Below are 27000 nucleotides of genomic sequence, written 5' to 3'. Positions count from 1 at the left end.
TACCTGATACACATGAAAACCTACATTGGAACCTCTCTTCTAGGTCAAAAAGGCCTTTTCTTCCCCTTCATAGAAACTGCAAGGTTTGAATCTGACCCAGAGACCCATCCTTGTCTAAGCTAGAAAGGGAATTTTGACTTGAAACTGACCGAGAGCTCAGACCAATCGAAGAGCAAGAGAAAGGGTGGCTGGGATGCCCGCTGGTGGGAGGAGCTCCTGAGCCCAGCCCTGAAGGCCTCAAGGGTTCAGGCGCCCCTCAGATCGCACCAGAGAGGAAGAGAGAGGAACTGGGGTGAGCAAGTATTGTGGTTTCCTGTTTCAGCAAGGCTGCTGTGCAAAAAGAAAGACAGTACCAAGAAGGGAAATGCTAAGGGGGCCCAGAGCCATGGATCGAGAGCTTGCCCCATCAGAGACCAGAGCCGAGATCTGCCCAGGAGCTGGGATGCTTTCCTGAGCTGCTTGGGTTGGAGCCTGGGACCCAAGGTAACTTAGGAGGAGGCTTTTGTGTCCAGGTTGGGGACCTCCGATTCTGGGGGGGGCAAAAGAGGCTCTGTCTGCCAGCTTCCCTGGTCTGAAGGGGGAGACACTGGAGTGGATGTTGTAGTTTGAGTGTTGGGGGTTGGGTAAACAGGAAAGTGTCCCGCGTTGGTCTCCAGAGGCACAGCTTCCATCCCTCTCTGCTGCTTCCATAAGGTCAGATTAGCAGCGAGTCAGATGACTAAGGGTTCAGGCTCCCCAGTGACGGGAGGTACATTTTCCAGCTCCCTTCACAGCAGGGACCCCATAGCACCAAGCTGCCTGCCCAGCAGCTTGCGTGCAGGCCCTTCTCTCCTACCTCACTCTGAGAGCTCTTGGCTAGGAAGGCCAGACCGTTCATTCATGCGGGAGGCCATTTATCACACACACAGCAGGGAATTAGGAGCAAAGACCGGGAAAGGCAGCAACAAAGCACTGTCAGGTGAGGGCAGCGCCCTGATCTCCCCCTGGAGCAGTGAGGACAGTCTCCCCCAGCCAATACCACCCTTTCCCAGAGCTCCAGCTGGGCCCTGTCATGCCACCAAGTGCGGCCTGGGCAGTGGCCCAGTGACCTTTCTTTGAAGCACACGGGGACCCCGTTCCATTTTCTTCTACAGCCCATCTCTGTCAGTCAGCCGTCCACATGACTTCTTGTGTTTAAGCAAATCAGAATAGCCAAGACCTCCCGGAGAGCTGGGTATGATTCTACCCAGGTGTGCCACACCAAATCCTACCCAGTGTGAGAGCCTGGGGGCCTGAGAACGCTCACATCTCTGAGGAGACTTTCCCACTGCAACTCCCAGCTTGGGTAGCAAGGGCTAACGTCTGCGCCCCCCCACCCCGGAAACAGAGCAGGGCAGCCATGCGTTTCAGTGAACTAGTGTAGACAGAGCCCACACACTTATCTCTCCCAGACAGCCCTCTCTTCTTCACAGCAGGAGGCAGGAGGATTCTCCACAATCAAGGGATCTGCCTCGTCTACGAAGCCTGAGGGATTACCTGGAACCAAACAGGGAGGGGACCTAGCGCCCCACATTTTAAAGGTGGGAAAGAGGCAGTCCTCTCTTCTTTGCCTTTCTGCCAGGCCTAACTGAAATGGCGGTTGTATCCAGACCACAGAGTAGTCCTTTCTCCCTGTAGCCTACACCCAGAAGTCAGAGGAACAGAGCAACAGTAAATATGATTTCAACTAGGGACCAGCATCGCCTCCGTGGGGTAGACAGTGCCCCTTCAAAGAGAAAGGGGCCAAGGGAGTTGGAGGATGAGGCATTCTTGGTCCTGGAGTGCTAGGTTAGCTCGGGGCGTTTGTCTTATCGCACTGAGTCTTCAATATCCAAGATCAGTAGGACAGGAGTGATAATAATCATATTATTATAAAAAGCTAACATTTATTGTGTGCTATGTCCCAGATGCTTGACGTGCATTTTCTCTTTAATCCTCATAACCTTAGGAGGTAGGTTCCCACTTTATAAATGAGGAGACAGAGACATAGAGACAGTTAATAGCTTGTTCAAAAGCACGTGCGTAGTAGATGACAGGGCCAGGACAGGAGTCCACACAGTCTGAGTCCAGGGTCGGGACACCCCGCCTCCCCCATTTACGGCAGAATCACTAGGGCCTATGGCTTAGGACACCACAAGTATAGATTCTGAAAGTGGAGTTTACCTGCATACCCAGTCCTTCATAATTTAATATGAATGGGCCTCTCAGATCCTTTCCTAAGTTTTTAAACAAAGAAAGTGGCAGGTGAGAAGTGAGGGGACCCTACAGAGTAAGAGTGAGGAGAAAAGCCTAAAGAAAGGGGAGAGGCACCCAGGGATGAGACGAGCGGACAAGCATTGACAACCTAACAGTTCTGCTTGGGGTCAGCACTGCCCAAGGCCAGGAGATGCCCCTCCAAGCCTGGAGAGTCAGGCGTTGGAGAGCGAACAGGGTCTGACTGTGTAAGATCCCCTCTCAGAGTGTGATACGACCCCACCCATGAGCCCCCGGAAGGAGTCGTATGACCAGAGAGAGAAAGAGAGAGCAAGAATCCTGCAGAGAATTCCAGACTGATCCAGGAGGAGCAAGGAACTGCAATGAAAGAGCGGAGAGGCTGCTACCTGTCGAGTCTGTTTGACTATAAATAAACCCGAAGGGCCAGTGCCAGCAAATGCCTCCTGGTTGGTGAAGCTGAGAAATCCCTTCACTGACCTCCCCGGGAACTAGATTCCCAGGGCAGTGGGTAGTGAGGCTGTGGGACAGAGAGAGGCGGCAACTGTAAGGGGAAGTCCCCCTCCCTTCTTCAGTCTCTGGGCTGACCCCAGGGACCAGAATTTCCAGTGCTCAGAATCCAGCTTAGCCATGTCCAGCCCCAACTCAGCCAAGCTACCAGAGGGTTCTGGGAGAATGAACAAATTTGCAGAAGGTAGGTGAGGGAGAGTAGGAAAGAGAGAGAAGGGCACGGAGAAGGCAGAAGGGGTGAGGGTGGGGTTATGTGAGTAGCAGGTGAGGCCATGTAGAGGGGCAGCAAGTGTGGTCTCTACTCCAAGCCTGGTTCCCTGGGGACTTTTCGTTACTGTTTTTGTTTGTTCGCTTTGGTTTCCTTTTTCTTGGCAATAGCCTTATTTACGTATAATCCACATCGTTGCTGGTTTCAATGGCGCAATCTGTGTCTGGGCTGAGGAAAGCAGACTCGGCACCATACTTAGCCCTAACAGGGAGGTGATGCTAAAAAAATGGAACCTGCCACTTGAAGAGATACTGAGCTGAAAGCTCAGTATGAAATGAGTTTTGGCCCGTGATGGGCAAGTGGCAAGTAATCAGCCAGTACGGATCTGGGTTGTCCTGTACCTCAGAGTCAGAGCCCAGTCCTGGGCCAGGAGTGGAGTGCCAAGGGACCGAGGTCAGGGCTCCATGACTGTAGGCAATAGCGTGGGGTGTCCCTCCCGAACCATGCCCTGGACCAGGCTGGCAAGATAGCTGCTAAAGGCTAAACAGAGGACAGTGAGTGCTGGTCATAGGACTGGTAGCACGTCGAGGGGTTTGGCTATCCCTCCAGGCCTTGAGAAAAGTTGCTCACCTATGTGAGTAACAACTGGGCCAAGAGAGCAGTGAAGATTCTGGCTTTCCTTTTAGATTGGGGATCAGGGAGCCAATTTAACTGGTTCTTTAGAAGTCCCTGGAAAAGGAACACAGCCCCATCTGCCCTCCAGAAGGCTAGACGCTTTTAGTGATTTTTATCAATTATTTCTCACGTTCCCCTAACTTGGAGGCAGGGTGAGACGTTTGGTCAAGGAAGAAGTGGCAGCAGAGGAATCTCGCCACTTTGCAGAAGGGGAGACGCAGGCCAGAGAAGAGCAGAAATTAGTCTAGAGGCTGAATCCAGATGTCCTGAGTTCCCATGTGACATCATCCCCTCTTCAGTTGTCAACCCACGCATATGGGACGCTGTGCTATTTCTGCCCCCTCGTCCAGGAAGATGGCCATTTTTCGGCCCATCTCCTGACCCCTCCTCTTCGCCTCCCTGTTGGCACTTGGCAGATCCGGGCAGCTATTCCAGGAACTGGAAGCCAAGCACAACAGGTGCTCGGGAGGCCATCATGATCAGCCCAGACCCTAGGCCTGCCTCTGGCTTGGCCCGGTGGGCTGAGAGCTACAAGACCAAGTACGAGCGCTGGCAAGAGACCCGTGAGAGCCGCCGCTGCCGCCCCAATGTGACCACTTGCCGCCAGGTGGGGAAGGTGCTGAGGACCCAGCAGAGGGAACATCTCCAGAGGGCACGACAACAGCAGTTTTTCAGACGGAGGAACCTGAAGGTGGAAGAGAAAGGCGAGGCACAGAGCCCGCAGGCCGGGGAGACAGGTCCCTCCAGGAGGCAAGGCCAGGCGACCGACCTCAAGGAGCCCTTGTCTTGGGCCAAAAGGATTTCTTCCCCCAGACAGCAGGTGGGCCATGTTGAGGGACACAGTGCTCTGGAGGGGATGGGGTGCAGCACCAAGACAGGTGGGTGGGCTCAAGGTCACTAAGAAGTGATTTAAATGAAGTCCGTCCTTCCTCAGTCATCATAAAGTCTCCCTTAGCCACTTACTCAACAGATATCTTTGTTGTTGTGTTTTGGGGGTGTTTTTTGTTTAGCTATTTTTTTACTTTGCACTTGCCTTTTAGGAGAGAAAAGAATAATTTAAAAACAATTCCATAGCTAATTCCTAGTATTAGTTCAAATTCAGTCTATCTAGACATATCTCCTACAGCATTCATTCATCCGTCATTCAACATTCAATGAATGCTTACTGTAGGCCAGGGACACAGACCAATCTTCTTAATGTCTCCCTCAAATCACAAACACACACACACACACACACACACACACACACACACACACACACATTTCTCATCTCTATTCTTCTGTAAGGCTGCTGCATCACCCACCTTCTCTCTTTCTCTTGGGCCATCCCAATTCCAATATCGTTCACCTAAGGCCGCATCTGGCCCAGGAAGCCCTAGCTTCCCTAGCTTCTCCAGGCCACCTCTGCTCTCTGTGGTTTTTATGAGGTTATAAATCCTCTAAGATTGTATAACTTTTAGAGGGCCCATTAGTCCGCCCTGGGAAGGAGCAGTGCTGGCAAAAGCCAGGGTACGTTGAAATGAGCTCAGCCAGCAAACCATCTGTGTCTTCCTATCCACATTGTGAGCATGTGGACAGCAGGGATGGGTCCTCCGGATTCCCTGGAAGTAACTGGTATTGTACTGTCCCCAGAGTAGGTGCTCTGTTGGGCCTTCTTAACCAGTGCATGTGTTATCCACAACAGGAGGTGCTGTTCAGAAAAATGATCCTCGAGCCCAGCTGTAAAATAAAACCAACTGTGTACTTTCTAAGGCAAGAAGGTTTCTACGTGCTTTCGGTTGAAAAAATAATTTTAAGGAGAAATAGAACAGAAAACACAGTTACCTAAAGAACTCTTCCTGAGCCTATCAGTTATTTAAGGTTTCTTGAGATAGAGTTAGTCTGCAGGATTAGCTGCCACATGCATTTCTTAGCCTTTTAGTGTTATGTTACAAACATAAATTTTTTTAGTTTGTAAGAAGAAAATATAAAAATAGCAAGCAAAATTGTGACAACTGCTGCTACGTTCCTCCCTACAGCTGCCTAATTTACCTTCTCTTCACACAAAACCTCAACAATAGTCCAGCTGTTACTAAGAGGAAGGAAACCACCTCTAGAATAGGAAGGCACCTTGGAAACCATCTACTCCAAGCTCCTCATTATACAGCCAGGAGACTGAGACCAAGAAAAGGCAGGATCTGATCCCAGATCCCCTCACTCCCACCTCAGACCGGTTCTCTTTCCGGGATCAGGGACTCTAGAGAGAGTAATTGGAGACAAGCCCAGCTCCCCATTTGCCTGAACTGAGGAGGACCGATCCCACCAGCCAGGACAAGAAAGGGCAGGAGCAGGGATAACCTTGTAGCTTTGAAGGCTTGAATGGGTTCCTTTGGTTTTCTGGACCTGAAACTTGATCACTGGCTCATCTTTCTGCAGTCAGCTGGAGAATCCTGTTCTAAGATGCTCTCAGCATCCCGCATTTGCTTTCCAGGTGTCAGGGACCAGCTCCGAGGTCTTTGCAACCCAACACCAGCCTCCCTCAGGCTCCTGGAGGGATCCGGCTGACCACCTCCCCTCCCAGGCTGGGGGCCTTCCACCACAGGACCCTCCCATCAAGAAGCCACCCAAACACCACCATGGTAAGAGCAGGGCCTTCCTCACTCACTGGGCCGAGGCATTTCCACTCGCTGGCAGTGGAGAGTCCCTATCCCTCCCCACTTCCCTCACTGCCTCTCCCATGGGTTCTGAATCACCTTATCCCTATCCCTCAGGCACTCAGACAAAGGCAGAAGAAACACAGCCAACAATTAAGCATGATGCCAGTCAGCAAACCAAGTGAGTACCTTTCATGTTCCTGACCTCAACTCCTTCACAGCCCATCCATTCCTCTCTCCTAAGCTTTTACCTGAACCCTCCCCCAGAATGTGGAGAGGAGCACAAGGAACTTCCACGTCCACCTTAATTAAGAAAAAGGAAGGCCTTCCCCCCCCTTCCCCATTGGCTCTTCAGAAGAGATCAGAGAAGGAATCAATACAACTGCCTCCTGACACTCTTATTTCTTTGATCCATTGTCATTTTTGTTTTTTATTTTTTTGTTTTTTTCTTCTCTTCCAGTTATGGAGTTGCAGTTCTAGATAAGGTAAGAAAATCCTCATGGTGAAGGTGTTGAATCAGGTGGCATCTAATCTCCTCCAAGCTCTGACATTCTGGAATTCCATGGTAAACTCAGCTGGGATGGGGGGGTACCCTCTTCCTAGATGAGCATAGACATGGGGGCCTGGAGGGACCCTGAGTCAAGGAAGAAAGTTTACTCAGCACAAGCCAATCCTGGCTCGGGTTCCATGTTCTAGGATTTCAGGGAACCTACAATCTTCTTAAATACCTTTTTCTTTCTCTCTAGGAAATCATCCAGCTTTCTGAGTACCTCAAAGTAAGTAACATGTGAATTCTCCCTGCAGCTCCTCCATCCATCTGCTCCCTTCTCCTCCAACTTAATCTTACCCTCTTGCATTTTGCCCCTCAGGAGGCCCTACAGAGGGAGCTGGTTCTAAAACAGAAAATGGTGATTCTCCAAGACCTACTGTCTGCCCTGATTCGGGCCTCTGACAGCTCTTGGAAGGTAAGGGAAACCTTTGCTTGAACAAAGCTCATGGATTTCTATGTGTGCCTATCTCATTCTTCTTTCCATACCATCCCAGCAAGAGAAGGGGCTTTTTTGCTACTGAAGAGGTTGAAGGTGGGGGATGGTGCTAAGACCTAAAGGTCAAACATGTCACAGTATTGAGCTTGGCTCAGTCCAGGGTGGTCAGCTGAGGACACCCCCAGGGAAGACCCAGAACCAAGAGAGGCAAGAGTTTCCAGTTTTTAATTTGTTGGAAGAAAGAAAGGACGGTCCCAATTCAGTTAATATTACTGACTGTGATAAATGCAACTATTTTCATATGGGATTCACACCAATATTAATTCCAAGTCATCCTACACCTACTAGTCAGCCCAGACGTGAATGTCAAAGCGGGAAGGGACCTTGGAGATTAGCTAATTTTCTCATTTTGCCAATGAGGAAACTGAGTGTCAGAGAGGTCAGGTGACTAGTCCACATTCACACTTCTAGTTAGAGGCAGAATTGGAACTAAAATTCAGACCTCCTGATTTTAGTCCATTCATTCAACAAATATTCATAAGTCATGTTCTCTACACTGAGCAGTGGAAATGAGATTAATTAGACAGGATTCCTGCTTTTAGAGAGGCTGCGGGTCAGGGAGACAGAAGCCTAAACAATGCAGAGATGTGAGAAATAAATGTTTTGAGGATATAGTAGAATACAAGGAGGAATGAACGACTCCACAGAAGGGGAGAACCAGGGAAATATTTATAGTTATATTAGTATTTTCCAGGCAAATGTGGAAACAAGAACTATATTCTGGGCAGGGGATACAGCATAGGCAAAGAACCAGAGGCATGATATAGGCTAATGCAATGGGTCTCCAGCTTTTTAATCTCAGGACCCCTTTATACTCTTTAAAAAAAATTATTAAAATCCAAAGAACTTTTTATATTTACCACTTTGAAATGAAAAAAGGAATCTTAAAATATGTAGTAATTTTAAAATAACAATAGTAAATAGATTACATGTGAACCTAAATTATATATTTTTGTGAAAAATAAGTATATATTTTTTTAAAAAAATAGTGAGAGGAGTGGCATTGTTCTATGCTTTTTCAGATTTTTGTTTGGTTTTGTTTTTTGGGTTTTTTAAACATCTTTATTGGAGTATAATTACAGTGTTGTGTTATTTTCTGCTGTATAACAAAGTGAATCAGCTATATGCATATATATATCCCCATATCCCCTCCCTCTTGCGTCCTCCTCCCTCCCTCCTTATCCCACCCCTCTAGGTGGTCGCAAAGCACCGAGCTGGCAAATCTTTTTAACGTCTGAACGGAAGACAGCTAGATTCTCGTATTTGCGTCTGCATTCAGTCTGTTGTTAATACATTGTTTTGGTTGAAGCATATGAGGAAAATCCAGCCTCACACAGATATGTAGTTGGAAAAGGGAAGACCTTGCAGATCCTGGATTCCCAGGGGTCCTTGGACCCCACATCGAAACCCCTAGACTTTAATGTTCAGAGAGCATAAGCAGTTTGATGCGACTGGAGCAGAAAGCCCCGGGTGCACAGAGAGAACACACAACCTCCCAGCCTCCGTGAACATCTGACCTTACCACGTAGATGGCTGTGCTTAGACAGAGAGATGGGATGGGAGGACGTGGGACAAAACTAAGACGTTTGCAGTGATGTCGAAGAGACTCCTAGGCTCAGCCCTCCCTCTTCGCGTCGGTCACTGTATCCGGATTTAGGTGTTTATGTTCAGGGCTCCTGCTGGTTAAGGAAGTTGTTTTCATAGCTGAGTAGGAGCCTGAGACAGACAGCTGTGCCTGCCAGGTGGTTTCCGGTGCTGAACTAAACTGAGATTGTCTCATTCGTTTATTCAACAGACATCTGATAAGTTCCAACTATGTGCTGGCTTGGGTGCTACAGGGACAGAGGTAGGGTCCTTTGTCTTTAGGAGTTCCAGTAGCAGCCAGGAAGAGACAGACAGGTCATAAATAACTCTACTGCAGTGTGCTAAAGCTGTAACAGCACTTTCTACAAAGCGACACAGAGAAAAGAGAAGGGAGCAATTCTTCTGCCTGAGGTGGTATAGGGTAGACTCCAAAGGAAACGGACCACTTTAGCGGGGTCTGGAAGGATTGAATAGGAGTTTACCAGTACAGAAGCAGGAATGATGAAGGGTAAGAAGAAGGAAAAAGGAAAAGGGTGCTTACGGTAAAGGAATCAGAATGATTACAGGCCTAGGGGTAACAAAGCGTAGGGTATAGCAGAGTGTGATGGAAATGAAGGGACTGTGTCAGAGTAGCTCCAAAGATAAGACCGAAAGGGCCTCCGATAGGTCTCTAGAATTATGGCGCTTAAACTTTTTCTGTTGAATAGGGTATCTCAAACTTAATAGTTATAGATTCCCTCTTAAAGGAAAAGTATATATATATATATATATATATCTCATGAGAATGCATGCCACCCCAGTTTGAGAAACACTGCCGCAGGCAATAAGCAGGGGAGCAGTGGGACCACATTTTCCTCAGGTTTAAAGCCCTACGCTTAGCAGTGTCCAGCCCATCCTGAGAAGGAGCTTGTCCAGTAGCCGTGGAGTTGCACTCGCTTGGCAGCACGTGTACTAAGATAGCTGTGGTGGGACTTCCTTGGCAGTCCAGCGGTTAAGACTCCACGCTTCCAATGCCGGGGGTGCGGGTTCGATCCCTAGTCGGGGAAGAAAGATCCCTCGTGCTGTGCGGCATGGCCAAGAAATAAATTAATTAATTAAATGAAATGAAAAAGATAGCTGTAGAACTGAGTTGAAAGCGATTGATCAGATCTGTGTTTTATAAACCTTATAAAATGTTCTCTGACAACAATGAGGACCCTGGCTACCAGTGGGTGTAGGGGTGGTGAAAGTTCTTGCAATACTGCAGGTAAGACACAATCAGAACTTGAATTACAGCCAGCGTGGTGGGAATGGGGAGGATTTATTAAGAGACATTTCCAAGGTAGACTCTGAGGGTGGTTTAGCTCCGTGCTCCTGCGGGGGGCAGGAGTTCCTCCAGCTGTGGTTTTCTCCCTCCCTTCTCCCCCCACCCCCTAATATTCACCCTTTTTGTCTTCTTCCTCCCCACAAACCCCTCAGCTTCCTGTTTTTAAGAAAAATAGTCTCAGGTTTTTTCAGTTAACAGCTCTTGCTTCCCCCAAAACAAGACAATTCAACCCCCTACCCCTTCCTTGGAAAGCTCAACTTCAATGAAAAGACAGTCCCAGACTGCCGTACTTGGGAAAAGTAAGTGGAAGAATGTGGCCAGAACAGGGACTCCGATATTCAGCCAAGTTCAGGCCTTTATTTTTTTTCCATTTGGCCTCCATAATTTGAATCTCCAACTGCACATGCAGAGAAGCTCACCACAAACTCTATTAGAACACCAGAGATCAGCTCCCTCTGTCGCCTCCACCTTCAAGCTGACTTTGGGCCTTTTGGATGTGACAGGCCCTGGGGCACAGCAGAGACTCCTGACTGGCTGCAAGCTTCAGAGCAGAAACAGTTCGGGCAGTAGAGAAAGCAAGCCCTCAGTATGGGGCAATACAAACCCAGAGCAGGGCACACGTGGGTTTTAAGTTCTGCAAAGTGGAAATGAGATCTTAAGATGACAGCGCAGTGGGGGATTGGCTGCAGGCCCTAAGCAACCTCTAGTAGAGCAGAGAGATAAGTGGGCTGGTGTTTCTGCAGTGAGGAGGTGGTGTTTCTGGAGAGCAGATCAGAGGCAGGGGAAAGCCAAGCAGAGGCAGGAGCTGAAGCCCTCAGACCGGGTGTGTATGGCCTCCACCTTGCTCCCTTTTACAAGCGGGGGTACTATGCTCTCTGAACCCTGGGTTCCTGGGATGCTACTGCCAAAAAAGTTCCACAATTGGCCTGTAAAAAGTGCTCCTTTCCTCATACTGTACCACTGGGCTTCATGTGGGGAGAGCTGGGGCTCAGACCAGGAAACCACATGCCCCATTTGCAACAACTTGGCCGTAACTTCCCTGCCTGCCTTAGGGAGTCTGGGCAGGCGGAGCTGTGGATCAGAGATGTTTTCAAGCCCCAGACTTGGGTGGCCCTTCGTCTCCACTGAAGGGGCTAACTGAATTGTCTTCTATTACAACATGAATGGAAAAGTAATCTGGGGAGTGGCTAAAACACAAAAACAGTTGGAAGAGGCAAAAATACTGGATAGAAACCATACTAAGGAAGGAGAAGGGAGCTACCCAGAAAGGGTAGGAGACTGAGGGAACTGTAAGAACATTGCCTTGGGCTTGTTTGTTTTCTTCTGAAACTACCACAAGATAAACTGTCAAACTTAGTGGGTTTCATTGCATCCTGCAAAGTAAGAGTTTAGGCAAAGGAAAATACACAGTCAGACTCTCTGAACCCAGAGCTGCGATACAGGTGGAGGGAGTTGATTTCAGGACCTGTGGATTAAGAATGAACAGGCCATGCAGGGGAGTAACTTTTCCCAGTTACTCCGGAGCCCAGAACAGTGGAAGTCTTTTCCATCTGTTCTATCTGTCCCAAAGCCCTGTGGTTATTGTAGATGCCAAATCCTGACTCTCGGCTCTCACACCAGACATTATGAAAAACGTTAATAGCAGGAGGCACTTTGAAAAATTATTTTTGGCAAAGCCTTTTGCTTTTGCAAGGCCCCGCTGAGGAATACAGGAAGGAAAAAGGGTGGAGGTGCACCCCGGCTCCCAGGGTTAGAAGAATCGGCCAAACAAGATCAAAACAGGAGCTGTGAGATACCACTTCCTGCCTCTCCCAGGTGCCCTGAAACTCAGTGAGGGGGACAGACCTCAGAACAGAGGCTCGGGCTTCCCTGGTGGCGCAGTGGTCGAGAGTCCGCCTGCCGGTGCAGGGGACACAGGTTCGTGCCGCGGAGCGGCTGGGCCCGTGAGCCATGGCCGCTGAGCCTGCGCGTCCGGAGCCTGCGCGTCCGGAGCCTGCGCGTCCGGAGCCTGTGCTCCGCAACGGGAGAGGCCACAACAGTGAGAGGCCCGCGTACCGAAAAAAATAAAAACAAAAAAAACAGAGGCTCCTCTGCCCTCTGGCCATTACAGACCAGAAACGTTGTAAGGGTTGGAAACGTCTAAGCCTTGTCCAAGCCGTCTCCCGACGGAGAGGGACGGTGGCGTCTCAGGCCTGAGGAGAAATGTAATTTCTAGACCTCACAAGCGTCCCACGGGGCCTGGTTGGAAAAGCCAGCGAAAGGATATGAGAACCGGTTACTGCTAAAGAGACCCATGGCCTTTTCTCTGGGAAACTGGCTCTCATCCATGGTACCTCCCCACCCTCACCCCCTCACACACACGACCTTAAATCAGACTCAGGACTGGAGGGACAAAACCCCTACCTGGGAAAAAGGAAGATGTCTACAGGTGGAGGAAAGAATAAGGCAGCAAGGAAGCTGTCGGCTGCTCAGCAGAAATACTGCAAAACTGAGAAACAGATAACGGGCCTTCCTGCCTGCCTTTCGCCACCCCCGCCCTTGAGATTTACGTCCCTCTTGGAATGTCCAAAATGCCACTAGACAGACCCAGATCGTGAATAAATAGCGTGTGGCTCTCTGGGAGGTCCTCTCACCACCACCGTCACTACCACGCATGCATACACACCCTGCTCTAATATCCCTCCTCCCTTTCCTGCTTTCTTAAAGAATTTCTCATCTTGAGTCGTGTGTGTGTGTGTGTGTGTGTGTGTGTGTGTGTGTGTGTGTGTGTGTGTGTGTAGGGCAGGGAGGGGACTGTATTCGTTTGCTAGGGCTGCTATAACAAAGTACCACAGACTGGGTGGCTTCACCAATAGAAATGTATTTTCTCACAGTTCTGAAGGCTAGAAGTGTGAGAACAAGGTGTTGACACGGTTGGTTTCTTCTGAGGCCTCTCTCCTTGGCTTGCAGATGGCTTTCTCCTCCCTGTGTCCTCATATGGTCTTCCCTCTGCATATCCTGATGTTCAAATCTCCTCTTCTTATGAGCACACCAGTCATATTGGATTAGGGCCCACCCTAAGGACCTCAATTATCTCTTTAAAGAACTTATCTCCAAATACGGTCACCTTCTGAGGTACTGGGGATTAGGAGGTCAACGTATGAACGTTGTGGGGAGGTTAGGGGGACATAATTCAGCCCATAACAGGGGGTAAGGGAGGGATGTATGTTCCCCCTGGGAGGGGAGACCCCTTTAGTCCTATTGGCCTTTAGAGGTAAAGGGCCATGTACTAGACTGGGAGGAGGTGCGGAGTATATAAGTGCCTGGACAGACAGGGGAGAGAGGTAATGAAAGAAGAAAAGGAGAGCTTAGAAGCTTTCCTTCAAATGGGCCCCTGCTACGATACCCTGAGCCATTTGATACAAAACCTCAAGGTACACAGAAGACTTTGGGGGCCAGTCTGATTCTTCCTTCTCCTATTACAGAGAAAGAGGAAAAGATCCTTTTCTTTCCAAACATCTGTCATCTCTCCCTCTCTCTACCTCCTGAAAGAGCTCAATTCCACAAACACTGTTTATTCTAGGCAGTAGGCTGGAAATGCGGAACAAAACTCTTTGCATGCTGTATTCTGGCCCAAGCTGTGTTCTGGCTAACTCATCCCATTTGCTCCAGGGCCAGCTTAATGAAGACAAATTGAAGGGCAAACTGAGATCTTTGGAAAACCAGCTGTACACCTGTACCCAGGTAAGCATTCCGGAGGACACTTCTATCCCAGGAATCTAGAATTAAGGGAGAGAATGCTTGAACGTCAAGCTTACTCTCTAGAAACATCACCTGCTAGAGATTAATGCACCCATCCCTACTCACCCAGTTCTGGCCTTTACCATTTCACTTTGGTCTCCAATTCACCAAAACACTATCTCCATCCCCCTCTCCCTTTCTCCTGGTGTCCTTCACTTTGTACCCTAGGAAAGGAAGCCCAGCACTAAGCACTTTGCCAGCTCCAGGGGAACCTTGAACCTGGAAATGTAGGGAGAGGCCCTTGGTAAAGATTCAGCTCACCTGGATAGAACTTCACAGGCCCGAATATTTGAACAGATGAGTTGGATATTACAATGAAGTCTCGCAAAATGATTTTCATGCCATGGGCAACTTTTATCTAGCAGCAATCCCTGGGAGAAAGTAAAAGACTGTGACTCCTGGCTTTCTGTGGCATTGTTATCCAGCTCCGGTAATCTCTTGATTGGCCTGATCTTGGATTATATGAGATAGAAAAAAGTCAGTTTTCACACTCGAGAAGTGATAGATTTCTGACAGGCGGGGAGATAAGTCAAGAGAACGAGATGAACCGGCCAGACTGCTCCCACTTGATGTTAGGAAGATAAGGTGGCCATGGAGTTAGAATTTTGCAGGGGAACATAGTCTATATAGTCTATGGGTTTGCGGATCCACAACTTTTATTTTTTCAGTAATGCCAACCAAGCTCATAAGAGACTGACATATAATCCAGAATGCCAGTCTACTCGTTTTCAATGGGGGATAAAGCTGGTCAGTGACCAGCATGGTTAAGTCCAATAACCTGGACATAACCATGTATGATCTCAACCAGTAACTCCTGTATCTGGTTTCTAATGACAATTCCAAGAACATAAGACCCACTCAACATTTAAATCCAAACTTTCAGATGACTCCAAAGCTAAATGGAAATGATTTGATATTGAACTCTAAATTTGCATTATCTAGACTATCTCTTACCCAGTTGGGTAACCCAGAATTGATAGTAAAAGACTCCTGCTTTCCCAAAAATCACAGGGCATAAAAATGAAAAGCACTGGAAGGGCAAGACCCCCAGTGAATTTGCAAAGCTGCTCGTGTCTTTTTCTTTTTGATCTTGAAGCCAGGAGAAATTCTAAAAATACAAATGTATTAATTTTTAAAACTTGACTTTACTGAATATTGTTCAGATCCCCAAGCCTACAAAAATAATTTTATTTTTTTAAAAATGCTCCCTGCCTCAAAGGGGCTTACAGTCCCTTAAAGGAGACAGATGAGTCAATAGATTAGAAATATAGATACTATGTGAACACCAGTAAAACTACCTAATCCATAAAGAGTCGGGGGGTAGGTATGGTTGGCCAAGTTTATCAGAATTTATGATTCTAGGGCTGAATCTTGAACATGGGTAGAAGTTAACCAGGTGAGAAGTGTGGGTCACGATACTCTAAGTAGAAGAAGCTTTATGGGCAAAGGCAGAGGCTGAAAAGCACAGTGCTTAGGGGACCTACAAGCAGTTCAGCTTGCGTGGAGGCAGCATGAGATGAAAGTCCGGGCTTGTAAGTAGAAACCATGCCAAGGAGTTTGGACCTGATTCTTAGAACACTGAGAACCACTGAGAGATTTAAGCAGGTTGTGACGTGATCAGATTTAAGTTTTAGAAAGAACCCTCTAGCTGCAGGACTGAAAAGGGTTTGAAGGGAGGCAAGGCATGAAGATAATATATAGTCTCGATATAATCCATATAATAGTATTACTGGGGTCTGAACTAAGGAGGTGGCAGTAGGGATAGAGGATACAGGTACGAGCTGTTAAAGACATTGACTTGACAAAGCTTGATGTTGAACTGATTCCTTGAAGAAGGTGAGAGAGAAATCAAGGGTGATTCCCTGGTTTAGGGTCTGGGAGACTTGGTGGGTGGTGATGCTGGTCACTGAGATAGGAGCAGGTTTAGAAAGATGATTTCCCTTTGGAAATGTTGGATTTCAAGTGCCTGTGGAAGGCCTAGGGGAGAATGCCCAGCATGCCCAGGGCAGTTTTTTATCCCCACTCACCTCTCAACATCACCTGAGGGACTCTCCCTGCCTGCCTCCAGCCTGGAAGAAGGTCCACCAGATTACTGACATCTCTGCCCTGTGGGCAAGGACCAATTTCTTTTCATTTCTGTATCCCTGCTCAGGCTTTAGCACACAGCAGCTCAATGTGTATTTGTTGAATTGCCTCAAATTTACAGAAATACACTCCTTGGGGAATGAATAAGGTGCTATTAGAGATGGAAGACCAGAAAAACAGCTATGAGCAGAAGGCCAAGGAGTCACTGCAGAAAGTGCTGGAGGAGAAAATGAGTGCAGAACAGCAGCTGCAGAGCACACAGGTGTGGGGACGCTCCGTAATCCTTGGGGCTGGGAACCCTGGGGCAGTCTGGGTGGCAAGGGAGCCAGCTGCACGACCTCCTGGAACCCCCAAGGCACCACCCTCTCCTCTGATCTCCCTCAGCGGTCCCTGGCTCTGGCCGAGCAGAAGTGTGAAGAGTGGAAGAGCCAGTACGAGGCTCTGAAGGAGGACTGGAGGACCCTGGGGACCCAGCACAGGGAGCTGGAGAGCCAGCTCCACGTGCTTCAGTCCAAACTGCAGGTACCAGGCCCTGGGAGTAGGGAGGTGGGGAGGGAAGGCAGGGTTTAGGGGAGGGAGGTGTTGACAGCAGTGATGAGAGAAGCTGCCGCTGGGCAGGGGGACCCAAAGCTAATTTTGAGTTTAGCAAGGATGTCTGCACTGCTCATGCGAATGACCTAAGTGTTCATTGAAATGACATCATCCGAATGCAAAGGGCTGGGCTGGAATAGTCATCAGCCTACTGTCATGCCCCAACCCACTCTCTGCACCCCATCCCAGCAGGGCATCCAGTTCAGAAATGCCCACTATTGGGGCAGAATAAACGTCACCAGTTTACTTACAGTTTGAGTATCAACTAACACATCTTGCCAATGTGTTTTTAAGCCATTACAGTAGACCCTTGGCATTCTCAAGGGTTCCATCATTTCCAATCCGTGTTTACCTTGGAGAAGTTAGCTAACCTCCTAAGCCTCAGTTTCCACATCGGTAAAATGAGGATAATAATGGTACCTCTACCATAGGATTGTTGTGAGGATTAGGTGAGGAAATCCATGCAAAGCACTTAGCACAATGCCTCACACATATAAGCTCTCAATAGATATTAGCTATTGTTTTTCGCAGATTTTACTTACTTGGTTTGGAATGTTGAGGACCCACCTCAAAAGTGTCTCTTTATACTTTTACTGAAGCTGGGATCTGAGAATCCTAGTGTGTGCCAGTTCTAGAAATAAGATCAATTAAGTGTGAAAGTTGTTTTTGTTTGATTTGTTATGTTTTTTAACAACCTAAACCTTAATGTGTGGCTCTAAGGTGAGCAGGGAGAAAGGGGAACATTTTGAGTGATTGTAAAGAATTTGTTGGGGGGATGGTGGTCCAGATATCAATGTGTTTGAGTTTTATATACAATATCCTATTAGCAATGAAGAAGAGTGCAACTCTAGTTCAAAGTCATTAAAAAGACATTTGTAATTCCCTTATTACCTCGAGCAGTTTGTACTCATAGACATCATATTTGTTTTTGAAGAATTAATGTTCCAAATGTAGAAAAAGGAAGAACCGATCAGACAGAGGAATGGAGGTTAAAAACATTTAAGGTTGAGCTTCCCTGGTGGCGCAGTGGTTGAGAGTCCGCCTGCCGATGCAGGGGACACAGGTTCGTGCCCCGGTCTGGGAAGATCCCACATGCCGCGGAGCGGCTAGGCCCATGAGCCATGGCCGCTGAGCCTGCGCGTCCCGAGCCTGTGCTCCGCGACAGGAGAGGCCCGCGTACCGCAAAAAAGATTTATCTATAGATTTCCTTTCAAATCTACTAAAAAACAGAAACCTTAGAATTTGCTTCTCGCTTTTTTTGCTTCTCACTTTTTATATTCTTATGTACAAATTATTCTTATATTGTTCTTTAATTTTTTATTTTAAAAGGCAAAGAATTTCTCAAAGGACATTAAAATTCTTTTTTTTTTTTTTTTTAAAAAAAAGCCCATTTGATAAGAAACAGCAAGTGAGTCGTCGTATCACAGGAGGGAACCTCGCTGGGCGCTGCACCGCAGCCACATCTCACCCACTGTTCTCTTCCTCGAATCACCTACAAGGCAACCCTCCTGAAGGCCCTTTTCTTTTTAACCTTAATCCGTTGTGAAAAATGATCCTACCCGCCTCCTCCCCGCCCACCCCGCCTCCCCCCGCCACCCCGGACGTGAGAATGAGAAGTAAAGACAAAGTGAAGACATCTAGAAAAGTGATGATTCAGTATTCCTTAATTTGGGCATTTACCCAAATGTATCCCTTGTGAACATCAAAAATCTAATGCACTGTTTGCTGTAAGCGTCAGGAATAGAGCAAAGCAAAGAATTTAAAAACTTTTCCTATTTTTCCATTTCCCTAAGCCTCCTTCCAGCTCTAAAATTCCACAGTTTTCTACAGTTTTCCTCTTCCTTGGGATCTGCCCCCCACCTCCACCCTAGCACTGACCTGCTTGTGTCCACCCCTCCTCCTCCTTCCAGGGAGCAGACAGTAGAGACTTACAGATGAACCAGGCCCTAAGGCTTCTGGAGAACGAGCGCCAGGAGCTGCAGACCAAGACTGAACGCCTGCAGCGGGACAGAGACCTGTGCAGCTCGGATACCCAGCACCTACAAGGTACCCTTCTCCTTGGAGGCCTCTGGCTGAAGGAGCCCAGAGAAAGGAAGCTGGGTGGAAAGGCTTCAGTCTTTCACTTGTTCTTTTGGTTGACTTGGCGATTTCATTTGACTTTGAGAAAAAGTCAAGGCTGTTTTAATCATCCAAGACTGAAAGTATCCAGCCCATTCCTCTAAGCCAGAACACAGCAGTCACGTGTCAAGGGCGCATTCCTAATTTAAAGGGAAAGGTCAGTTGAAACACAAGGCATAGTGAAGGTTTCCCAGTCACAGCCTCTGTCAGCTGAGAGAGGACCAAATTATGTGCACATATAACCCTTAATTCAGCCCACTGTTGATGCAGATGAAATCCCAGGTAGTCGGGTTCTGGTTCACCTCTTCCAAACTGGGACAAGCAGAAGAAAGAGCAACTTCCACTGGACACTTGTCAGATGCCATGGGCAAGACAGCATCTGTTACTAATTTCCAGCCTCAGGGGTGAGCTCATTAAGTCTTAGGTTCGTCTATTTTGGTTTGCATTATTTCATTTTCAGATCAACTAAAGAGGTCAGAGGAGGAGAAACTTGCCCTGGTGACCAAAGTACAGCAGTTGCAGAGTAAGTCCCTTTTCCAGATTCTGAAAGTAGCACAGGTGGCTTTTTGGTATTCTTGGGGCTCCTGCCCCACGATAGGCACCCAAAGGAGGGATGGGGAGCCTGGTCCTTGGCATATCCTCTACCTCTGCATTTTCAGACCCTCTTCTTCTGCAGTGAGGTCATTTACAGCTCTTCACAAGTTCCACATTAGCCTCTGGGTTTTTTTGTTTCTACTTTTCTCCGCCATGTTCTCTGACAACCACCTGCATTTCCCCCAGAACTGCAGATTTCAAAACGTGTTGAGTTTTCTAAGGTATTTCTTATTTTATATATTCTAATTTATTATGTACATATGTCACATAGACCTGTCACTAGGAATGGTTCAGAAAATAAGCTCACACCACATATGCCTCAGTCCACTTCAAAATTACATGTTGAGGCCAAAGAAGAAAAGGGACGTCTCAGAAGAAAAGCAGGCAATTTCTGAAAAGCTGGAGAACCTGATTCAATTAATAGCTCACACCTTAACCTCTGACACTCTGACAGAGAAGTTTCATGCAAACAGCAATGAATATGAAAACAGCAAGGCAGCCACAGGGCTAAGGGGAAAAGAACACCAGCAGAAGCCGGGCTCCTACACAGCGGGAGCTGAATGGGCAAGTCACTTCAAAATCATGCCTTTATTTATTCAATACATATTTATTGAGCCCCTACCAAGTGCCAGACACCCTAGATACTCACTGGGGGTACAGTAATGAACAGAGCTGGCACAGTTTCTTCCCTAACAAAGCTTACATTCTAAGGAAACACTACAGTGGACTACGGAGTTTCTGTGAACAAATATGTGTCAGGTATTAATAACGGCTACAGAGAAAAAAATAAAGCAGGTTAAAGAGAAAATAGTTGCTATTTTACACAGGGTCATCTGGGGAAGTCTTTCTTCTAGGGTAACATTTAAGCAGAGACTTAAATGTACATAGTAGGAAAAGACATAAGGATGGTGTGTTCAAAACACAGCACCACAAACTGGGTGACTTAAAGAACAGACATTTACATTCTCATAGTGCTAGAGGCTGGAAGTCCAAAATCAAGGTGTCAGGCAGGGTTGGTTCTTCTGAGGGCTCTGGGGGAAGGATCTGTTCTAGACCGCTTTCCTTGTTTTGGAGATGGCTGTCTTGTCCATCTCTTCACACGTCTTCCATCCATCCACGTCTGTGTCCAAATTTCCCCTTCTTATAAGGACGTCAGTCATATTAGGTTAGGGCCCATTCTAATGTCCTATTTTAACTTGATTACCTCTGCAAAGAACCTATCTCCAAATAGGGTCACATTTCTGAAGTACTGGGGGTTAGGGCTTTGACATATGAATTTGTGGGGGGCAGGTGGGGGAGACACAATTCAACCAACCACAGATGGGAACACAATCATTAAGGTTCTAAGCAAAGTTCTGAAAAGATACTCTTCGCAGTAAATATGCTGGCACAGAAAAGTTCCTTGTGTTTTCCAACAGGTCTGCTTCAGAATCAATCCTTACAGCTTCAAGAACAGGAGAAACTCTTAACCAAGAAAGGTCAGCAAATTTATTTCCACAAATTCTAAGATATTGCCCTTTCCCTGTCCGCCTAGAGACAGAGGGATGGACTACATGACCTCTTGGAGTCCCACCCAGTTCTGGGAGTCTATTAGGTCAGGGAGCTAGAGGGCCATTTTAAGGACTCATCACTGGCTCTGAGAATAGTTTAGTTAGCCTCCTATCCTGAGAGGTATATAAACTGTGAAAAGGATTCCTACTCCCTCTGAAAACATATGTCTGCATTGAATATTTCAATAAATTGATTTTGAGCTCAGGATTTTATGTTAATTTTTACCCTTAACTTTCCAAACCACATCCAGCTCCCCACGTAGAAACCACGTCACATGGAACAGTCACCTCACTCTCAGTCCTCAAGTCTGCTGCCTTAGCTTCCTGAGAAGAATTCATCATACATCTGGAGGGGCAAAAGCTCCTCATTTATCCACTGCACATGGCCCTCTGTTTTGTCATCACAATCACTGGGTAGAATATAAAGAAGGAATTATTATGCCCACATAGGATGGATAAGAAAATGAAGGTAAATGAAGGTCTGTGGTCATACAAATTAAGGACACAGCTATGACCACAATCCAGAATTTCTGACTCCCAGGCCAGGGCTCTCTTCACCACGATGCAGACTGCCAGGTGGCTGAAAAACCATCTTTAACTACATGAAGATGACTTATATGACTGCCATTCTCATCTCCTCATTTTGAAACAAGGACAGAAGGAAAATGGAGTTACACTGAAGCATCCAGCAAACCTCCCAGTCTAAAAGATGTGCCATGCAACCGAAGAAACTAAAGTAATGAGTATTTTCTAAAAGTATCTGGCTTTAGACAGGACTAGAGATACAGACAAAAGTAAAATGCCAACCTTGCCCTCAAGGGGCTCAAATTCCCACTCTCTGTCCAGTCTGGGCAGGATCCCAATGGATGTTCTTTAAAAATCAGAGAATTGCAATCCACACGGTCTGGCCAGGGACAGGCCCTTCCTTATTCCCTCCCGCTTAGGGCTTCTCTCAGTGTGTAGGGACCATTCCTCAGAGGTATGGGCCTCACTTTCACTGCGAATCTGGCTGATTTTTTAGATCAGGCTTTGCCTGGGTGGAGTCCAAAGCCCTCCCATAACGAAGTGGTCCAGGGAAGGAGAAGGACTGGGATTTCAGAGACCAGCTCCAAAAGAAAACTTTGCAGCTCCTGGCCAAGGAAAAGGAGGTGAGATGGTGACCTCCGATAGTAAGGGGCTCATCCTACAGTGACAGGGAAACTGCTGGGAGGCAGCCAGACAACAGGCATTTCTGAGCTTAAGTTGTGATTGGGTGCCTGCAGGTATTCATTTAGGCCTGAATAAAACATCTTTGCTTTCGGGTTAACTTGTCAATCTTTTCTCTTGTTTATACCAACCCTTATTCAAGGTTTTACTGAAGAGTTACTTTTCAGAAAGTCAACCTAAATTCAAACACATTTAACAAACACATTAACTCCTCAAACTTTGTCCTACATTGAGCATCTTAAAACTTTATACAGTGTCTTTTAAATAACAAAACTCTTCCTATCTCTTCCTATCTTCCATACTCACAGAAATACGTAGCTCCTGAAGTGTTCACATGCAACTAGTTCCCAGCAAAGAGACTTGCACTAAGATCTCTTCCAGGTTGTGTGTGCTATAGGAACTTCATTTTTGTGTGTCTCCATTTACAAAGCACTGGCACATACAACTGTCACACATGTGTAATATATAATAATATGCATTATAATCAATCATTTAAATAAATACATTACAAACAAACTAGGTGAGACAGTCAGAAGGCAAACTGAAAGCTCTGAGAAAAGCTGGGAAGGGAGGATGGAGGTAAAAATTCCAAATGAATGACAGGGCAACTTACACAGGGCCCTCTCCCCTACCTGGGCTCTGTCCCTGACAGAACTGTCTTGATGACCTTGGTGGTGTTCTCCCGCAACGCCCCCCCCCCCTGCCCCCACACAGTGCAAAGAACTGCATTCAGAATTAGACAACCTCAGTGATGAGTATCTCTCCTGCCTGCGTAAGCTGCAGCATTGTCAAGAAGAGCTGAACCAGAGCCAGCAGCTGCCTCCCAGAGTAAGAGGGTCTATCCTCCCATACAGCCCTAGGTGATCGTGGGACGATTCCTCCTTTAGCCAAATCTTGCCCATAAAATTGTTCAGCCCCTGCCAACATCTGACCAGCCGGCCCCGTTCAGCTTGGTTTATACTGTACTGAGAGTATAGCAACCATGTAAAGAAACACTGGCTCATGCCTCCAAGCCCAATTTTCATGGAAAGCCTGAGCCTGAAGGGAAAAACTTACTACTAGCTGAAGTATGAAACGGTGTTCTTTTAGTCTATTATGAGTATTGTGGCAAGGACAGAGTGACGAGAAAAGGAATATAAACAGAATACAATTTCGCTGAGTTATTTTCCACTTTTGATTATTCATATCAGTATTGAAGTACCTGGCCCCCGCTGGCTGTGGTTCGCTGGGCCAGTGACCACTGGAAAGTGGTTTTATCCCGAGGGAGGTGGCAAAGTGAGAGAGACAGAGATATAAAAAGCTTTTTCTCCTCCACCAACCCAAGATTTTCCACTGGGCTAGAATGGGAAGAAGGAAGATTATTTTTGCCTGCATCTTCTCTGACCAACCCATGGCCTCTTTCTCTTCTCTCCCCCTCCCTCCTCACAAAGGCAATGTGGCCGATGGCTTCTGATGCTGATGGCACTGATTGCTATAGCAGTGGCAGTGTTCCTGGCCAATAAGGACAGCCTGAAGCTCTGAATAACTGGTGACAGCTGCCTTGGGTGAAAATCAGAAGCAAGAAATTCAGTAAAAAACTCAGGTCTGGGGCTTCCCTGGTGGCGCAGTGGTTGAGAGTCCGCCTGCTGATGCAGGGGACACGGGTTCGTGTCCCGCTCCGGGAAGATCCCACATGCCGCGGAGTGGCTGGGCCCGTGAGCCATGGCTGCTGAGCCTGCGCGTCCGGAGCCTGTGCTCCGCAACGGGAGAGGCCACAACAGTGAGAGGCCCGCACACCGAAAAAAAAAAAAAAAAAAAAAACTCAGGTCTGGGTACTTTAATGTGTGGGTTTTTCCAACTCAACTGAGATTTCTGACTCTCATTTTTTTAACCTGCTGTAAAAATAAACAAACTTCACCTGATGGCCTCTGTTCCAAAGAACTCTGTTTATTCCTGAAGCATCCTGGTCTACTCTCCCTAGTCCAGTTCAGCATAAAAACGGCAAATTTATTACAGCATTCTTCCCTAGGTCCCCGAGATGCTTGGAATTGGCACTTGAGATGATTCCTATGTGCCATCTCTGACCTAGAGCTGATCATTTACCGAGCTCCTTCTACACAGGAAAAGAGTTAAAGTCAGAGGGCCACAGCCGGCAGTGTGACTATCTCAGAGGAGATGCTGAGGTCAGCGAAGTCATTCTGAGTCCTACATCGAGTTCTAAGGTCCTTCTCCCAAGTGTTTAGAATGTTCCTCAAGGATGGGAACAAGCTCTCTGGGACACTAAAGGAATAGAGCAAGACTGGTGGTTGACCACGTAGCCATGAGATCCGGGCGGTGAACACCCGTAGTGGAGTCTGGGCTAAGCAGTTGTCACCTCCCTGGTTCATGTGAAAAGTATAGGGGACAGGATAGCCCAGGAGGATCCCAAACACAGTACAGAGATTCCAGTCTGAGGAACGGAGCCTGCTGCAGGAGACTGCCAGGGATTGGTTCCTCCGTGGCCCCTGCAAATGTGTGATGATCTCAGCCACGAGGGCCTTTAAGTCCTGAAGCTGGTCCAGGGAGCAGATGGAAGGGTGAAGTTGAGAGCTGGAAACATCCACAAAGACTATGGTACCAAGCAGCACCTGCTCCAAGTGCCGACACACCTGCTCCGGAAGGACAATCAGGCTGTTTTCTCCAATCTCAAGGATGTGAAGTCCCTGGGCCGGGAAGCCCAGGCCCTGCAGCTCCTCCAGATAGCTCTGGAGCTCCACTGCCCCTGCACAGTTGCAATCATAGAGCAGAGCTGGCTTCAGTCCCCTGGCCACAGCCAGCACCTCTCCGGCTAGATGAAGGCAGACAGCTCGGGGTGGGCCTCGTCTCTTTCCCATGCCCAGGGTCTGCTGAGCAGCTGCCACCAGCAGCTGAGGACTTGGTGCTGACATGGGACCTGGCAGCAACAGTAAGCATGGCCTCCTCAACTAGTCACATTTCCCTCCCCTGGGCTGCATCTCTGAGCTCCAGACACTTGAAGAAGGGCCTAAAATCAAAGCAGTAGCAGTGGATTATTAACACCAGCTAGTGACATACCAGGAAACCTGCCAACAACTTTCCCTTAAGTCTTACAGCATCTTCCAGAGGCCATTTTCCCCTCCCTCTGCTTTGGAATGCTAACCCAGCCCAGACAAGATGGGGTCAACAATGCTATCTGATTTTTTGGTTGACTTGGCCTCCATTAGTCCCAAATTCATGTGTCTTTCTAACCTACGCCTAGATTTATATTTTCTCTGGCTGAATTTTACCTGTTGTAATTTATTTTCTCTGATTCAAACGTTAAGGAGTTTGGGGCAGAAAGGAAGCAGGGGAGTTTTTGGCAAAATTCTGAGCATTTCACCTAAAACTGCCCTCTGAGATGGAGTTCTAGGTTCCAAATGCACTCTCTTCACTGCCAACTCCCCCTTCGCTTCCCGCCAATAGTTGTAAGAATAGCAATCTGATTAAACTAATATACACTAGAATGTGGACTACCAACCATCTCACCCTGAGACAGAAAAGTAAATAAATGAAATCGGGTAGAATTGCAAGAGGGTTGTACTTTAACTTCTGCTGGTCCCGCCTTCCCCTACTAGTGGACATCCACGGACCCTCGGACGATGGGCTCACCTCAACCCCTACACCGTTTCCTGAGCATAGTATCGTAATTTGTTAAATGAGGCAGAGGTCTCTCTCACACATACATACGTTCTTCTACTTCCGCGGCACGTTCAGGCTCAGGAACTCCTGCCAGTTTCCTGCCCGCTGCCAAGAAAGCCGCTAGGCGCCCGCCCTCTGCCACAAAACTCGAAATCCCACCCGCGTGGTCAGGTCCTTTACTGCCGGCGGGGCCAGGGTGGGCGAAGTCGATCTATTGCGCATGCCCAACACGTCCCCCGCCCTCCTTGACGTCACCCAGTCCACTCGCGCGCCTCGCGTTAGAACTACCCGCAGGGCAGCCCGGCTGAGTGCCGGAAGTCTGGGCGCCTGCGGCCCGGCCCCTTCCGGCCCCTTCCCATTCTTACGCAGATGTGGGCCCCACCCGTCTGCGTAGGAATGGAAAGAGGCGGGTGAAGCTAGTATCCCGCCGCCGCCCGCCCTCGGCTCCGCCGCTTGCCCTCCTTCTGTGTTAAGTCCGGTGTCCCCTTTGACCTGGAAGGCGGAAGCAGGGCACTCGACGCAAAAGCACGCTTTGATTCGTCTCTGGAGAAATGTACTTTCCCCTCCAAACGAAACTTATCTCAAGACAAGCGACGTGTTTTGCATAATATCCTCACCTGTGGGTGCTGGAAAGTTTTTTGTTTTTTACTTTGACCTACCTAAATCCTGAGAGGCTGAATTCCGAGAAGTGGGTGGACAGGTGTCCTGGCCAAAGTTTGTCATCTCTAAGCAGGGTGTGAAGTGCATGAGTATTCACTCCGAACAAATGTGTGCTAGGTATGCTTCTGGGCGCTGGAAGTATTACAGCGTAGAAAACAGACAAAAACCCCACCTTCTTGGAGCTCAAATTGAGGAATTCAGTTTGCTGACTTCACATGAGAAATGAGAGGCAGAGGTGCAGAAGCTTTTCAGGTCATTAGGAAGAAAAAGTTATTTCACTGAAAGGTTAACTACCAGTGATATGACCCATACCACGAAGGGAAAGAATTTCTTGAGAAAATTCGTATCTGAAGAAGTAGCCCAAATTTATTGATACGTGGGCAGGGCAGAGGCTAAGGGAACTGCAGTCACCTACACTGGAAGTTTCACTCCTGGGTGTACCTTGGTGGCATCTTCAGACTGTGAAGAGACCACTGTAGAGTAAAGGTGGGGCCAGCCTGGAAGGAGGTCCAGCTTGTAGGGGCTCCCACACTAACGTGGAGCCAGAAGCAGAGCAGAAACTAATTTTAGA

General features: G+C 47.8%; 2 protein-coding genes across 3 annotated transcripts; one reads left to right on the top strand and one right to left on the bottom strand.

The window, feature by feature from the left end:
* Positions 1 to 287: 287 nt before the first annotated feature.
* On the top strand, positions 288 to 23677 carry TRAF3IP3 (TRAF3 interacting protein 3). Its single transcript, XM_059995328.1, is given in 16 exon segments — positions 288 to 483; positions 4039 to 4442; positions 6093 to 6240; positions 6373 to 6436; positions 6716 to 6740; positions 7002 to 7031; positions 7125 to 7220; positions 13843 to 13914; positions 16178 to 16318; positions 16441 to 16578; positions 18558 to 18693; positions 19226 to 19288; positions 20778 to 20837; positions 21931 to 21972; positions 21975 to 22057; positions 23546 to 23677. Coding segments are annotated over 15 exon segments (1515 nt in total). The 5' UTR covers positions 288 to 483; positions 4039 to 4097; the 3' UTR covers positions 23618 to 23677.
* A 552-nt stretch (positions 23678 to 24229) lies between these two features.
* C1H1orf74 (chromosome 1 C1orf74 homolog) lies at positions 24230 to 25953 on the bottom strand. 2 transcript variants are annotated; one of them, XM_059995343.2, is made up of 2 exons: positions 25818 to 25953; positions 24230 to 25116 (listed from the first exon to the last, which is right to left on the bottom strand). In XM_059995343.2, the coding sequence occupies exon 2, from the start codon at positions 25019 to 25021 to the stop codon at positions 24230 to 24232; it is 792 nt and encodes a 263-aa protein (XP_059851326.1). In that variant the 5' UTR covers positions 25022 to 25116; positions 25818 to 25953. The 2 variants fall into 2 exon arrangements, with proteins under 2 accessions (XP_059851326.1, XP_059851336.1); XM_059995353.2 differs by having other exon boundaries at positions 25740 to 25824.
* Positions 25954 to 27000: the final 1047 nt, after the last annotated feature.

Source organism: Delphinus delphis, chromosome 1 (genome assembly GCF_949987515.2).
Source record: "Delphinus delphis chromosome 1, mDelDel1.2, whole genome shotgun sequence".
NCBI classification, from domain to species: Eukaryota; Metazoa; Chordata; class Mammalia; order Artiodactyla; family Delphinidae; genus Delphinus; species Delphinus delphis.
The sequence above is the reverse complement of the archived record's forward strand: the minus strand, read 5'-3'. Positions and strand labels throughout refer to the sequence as shown.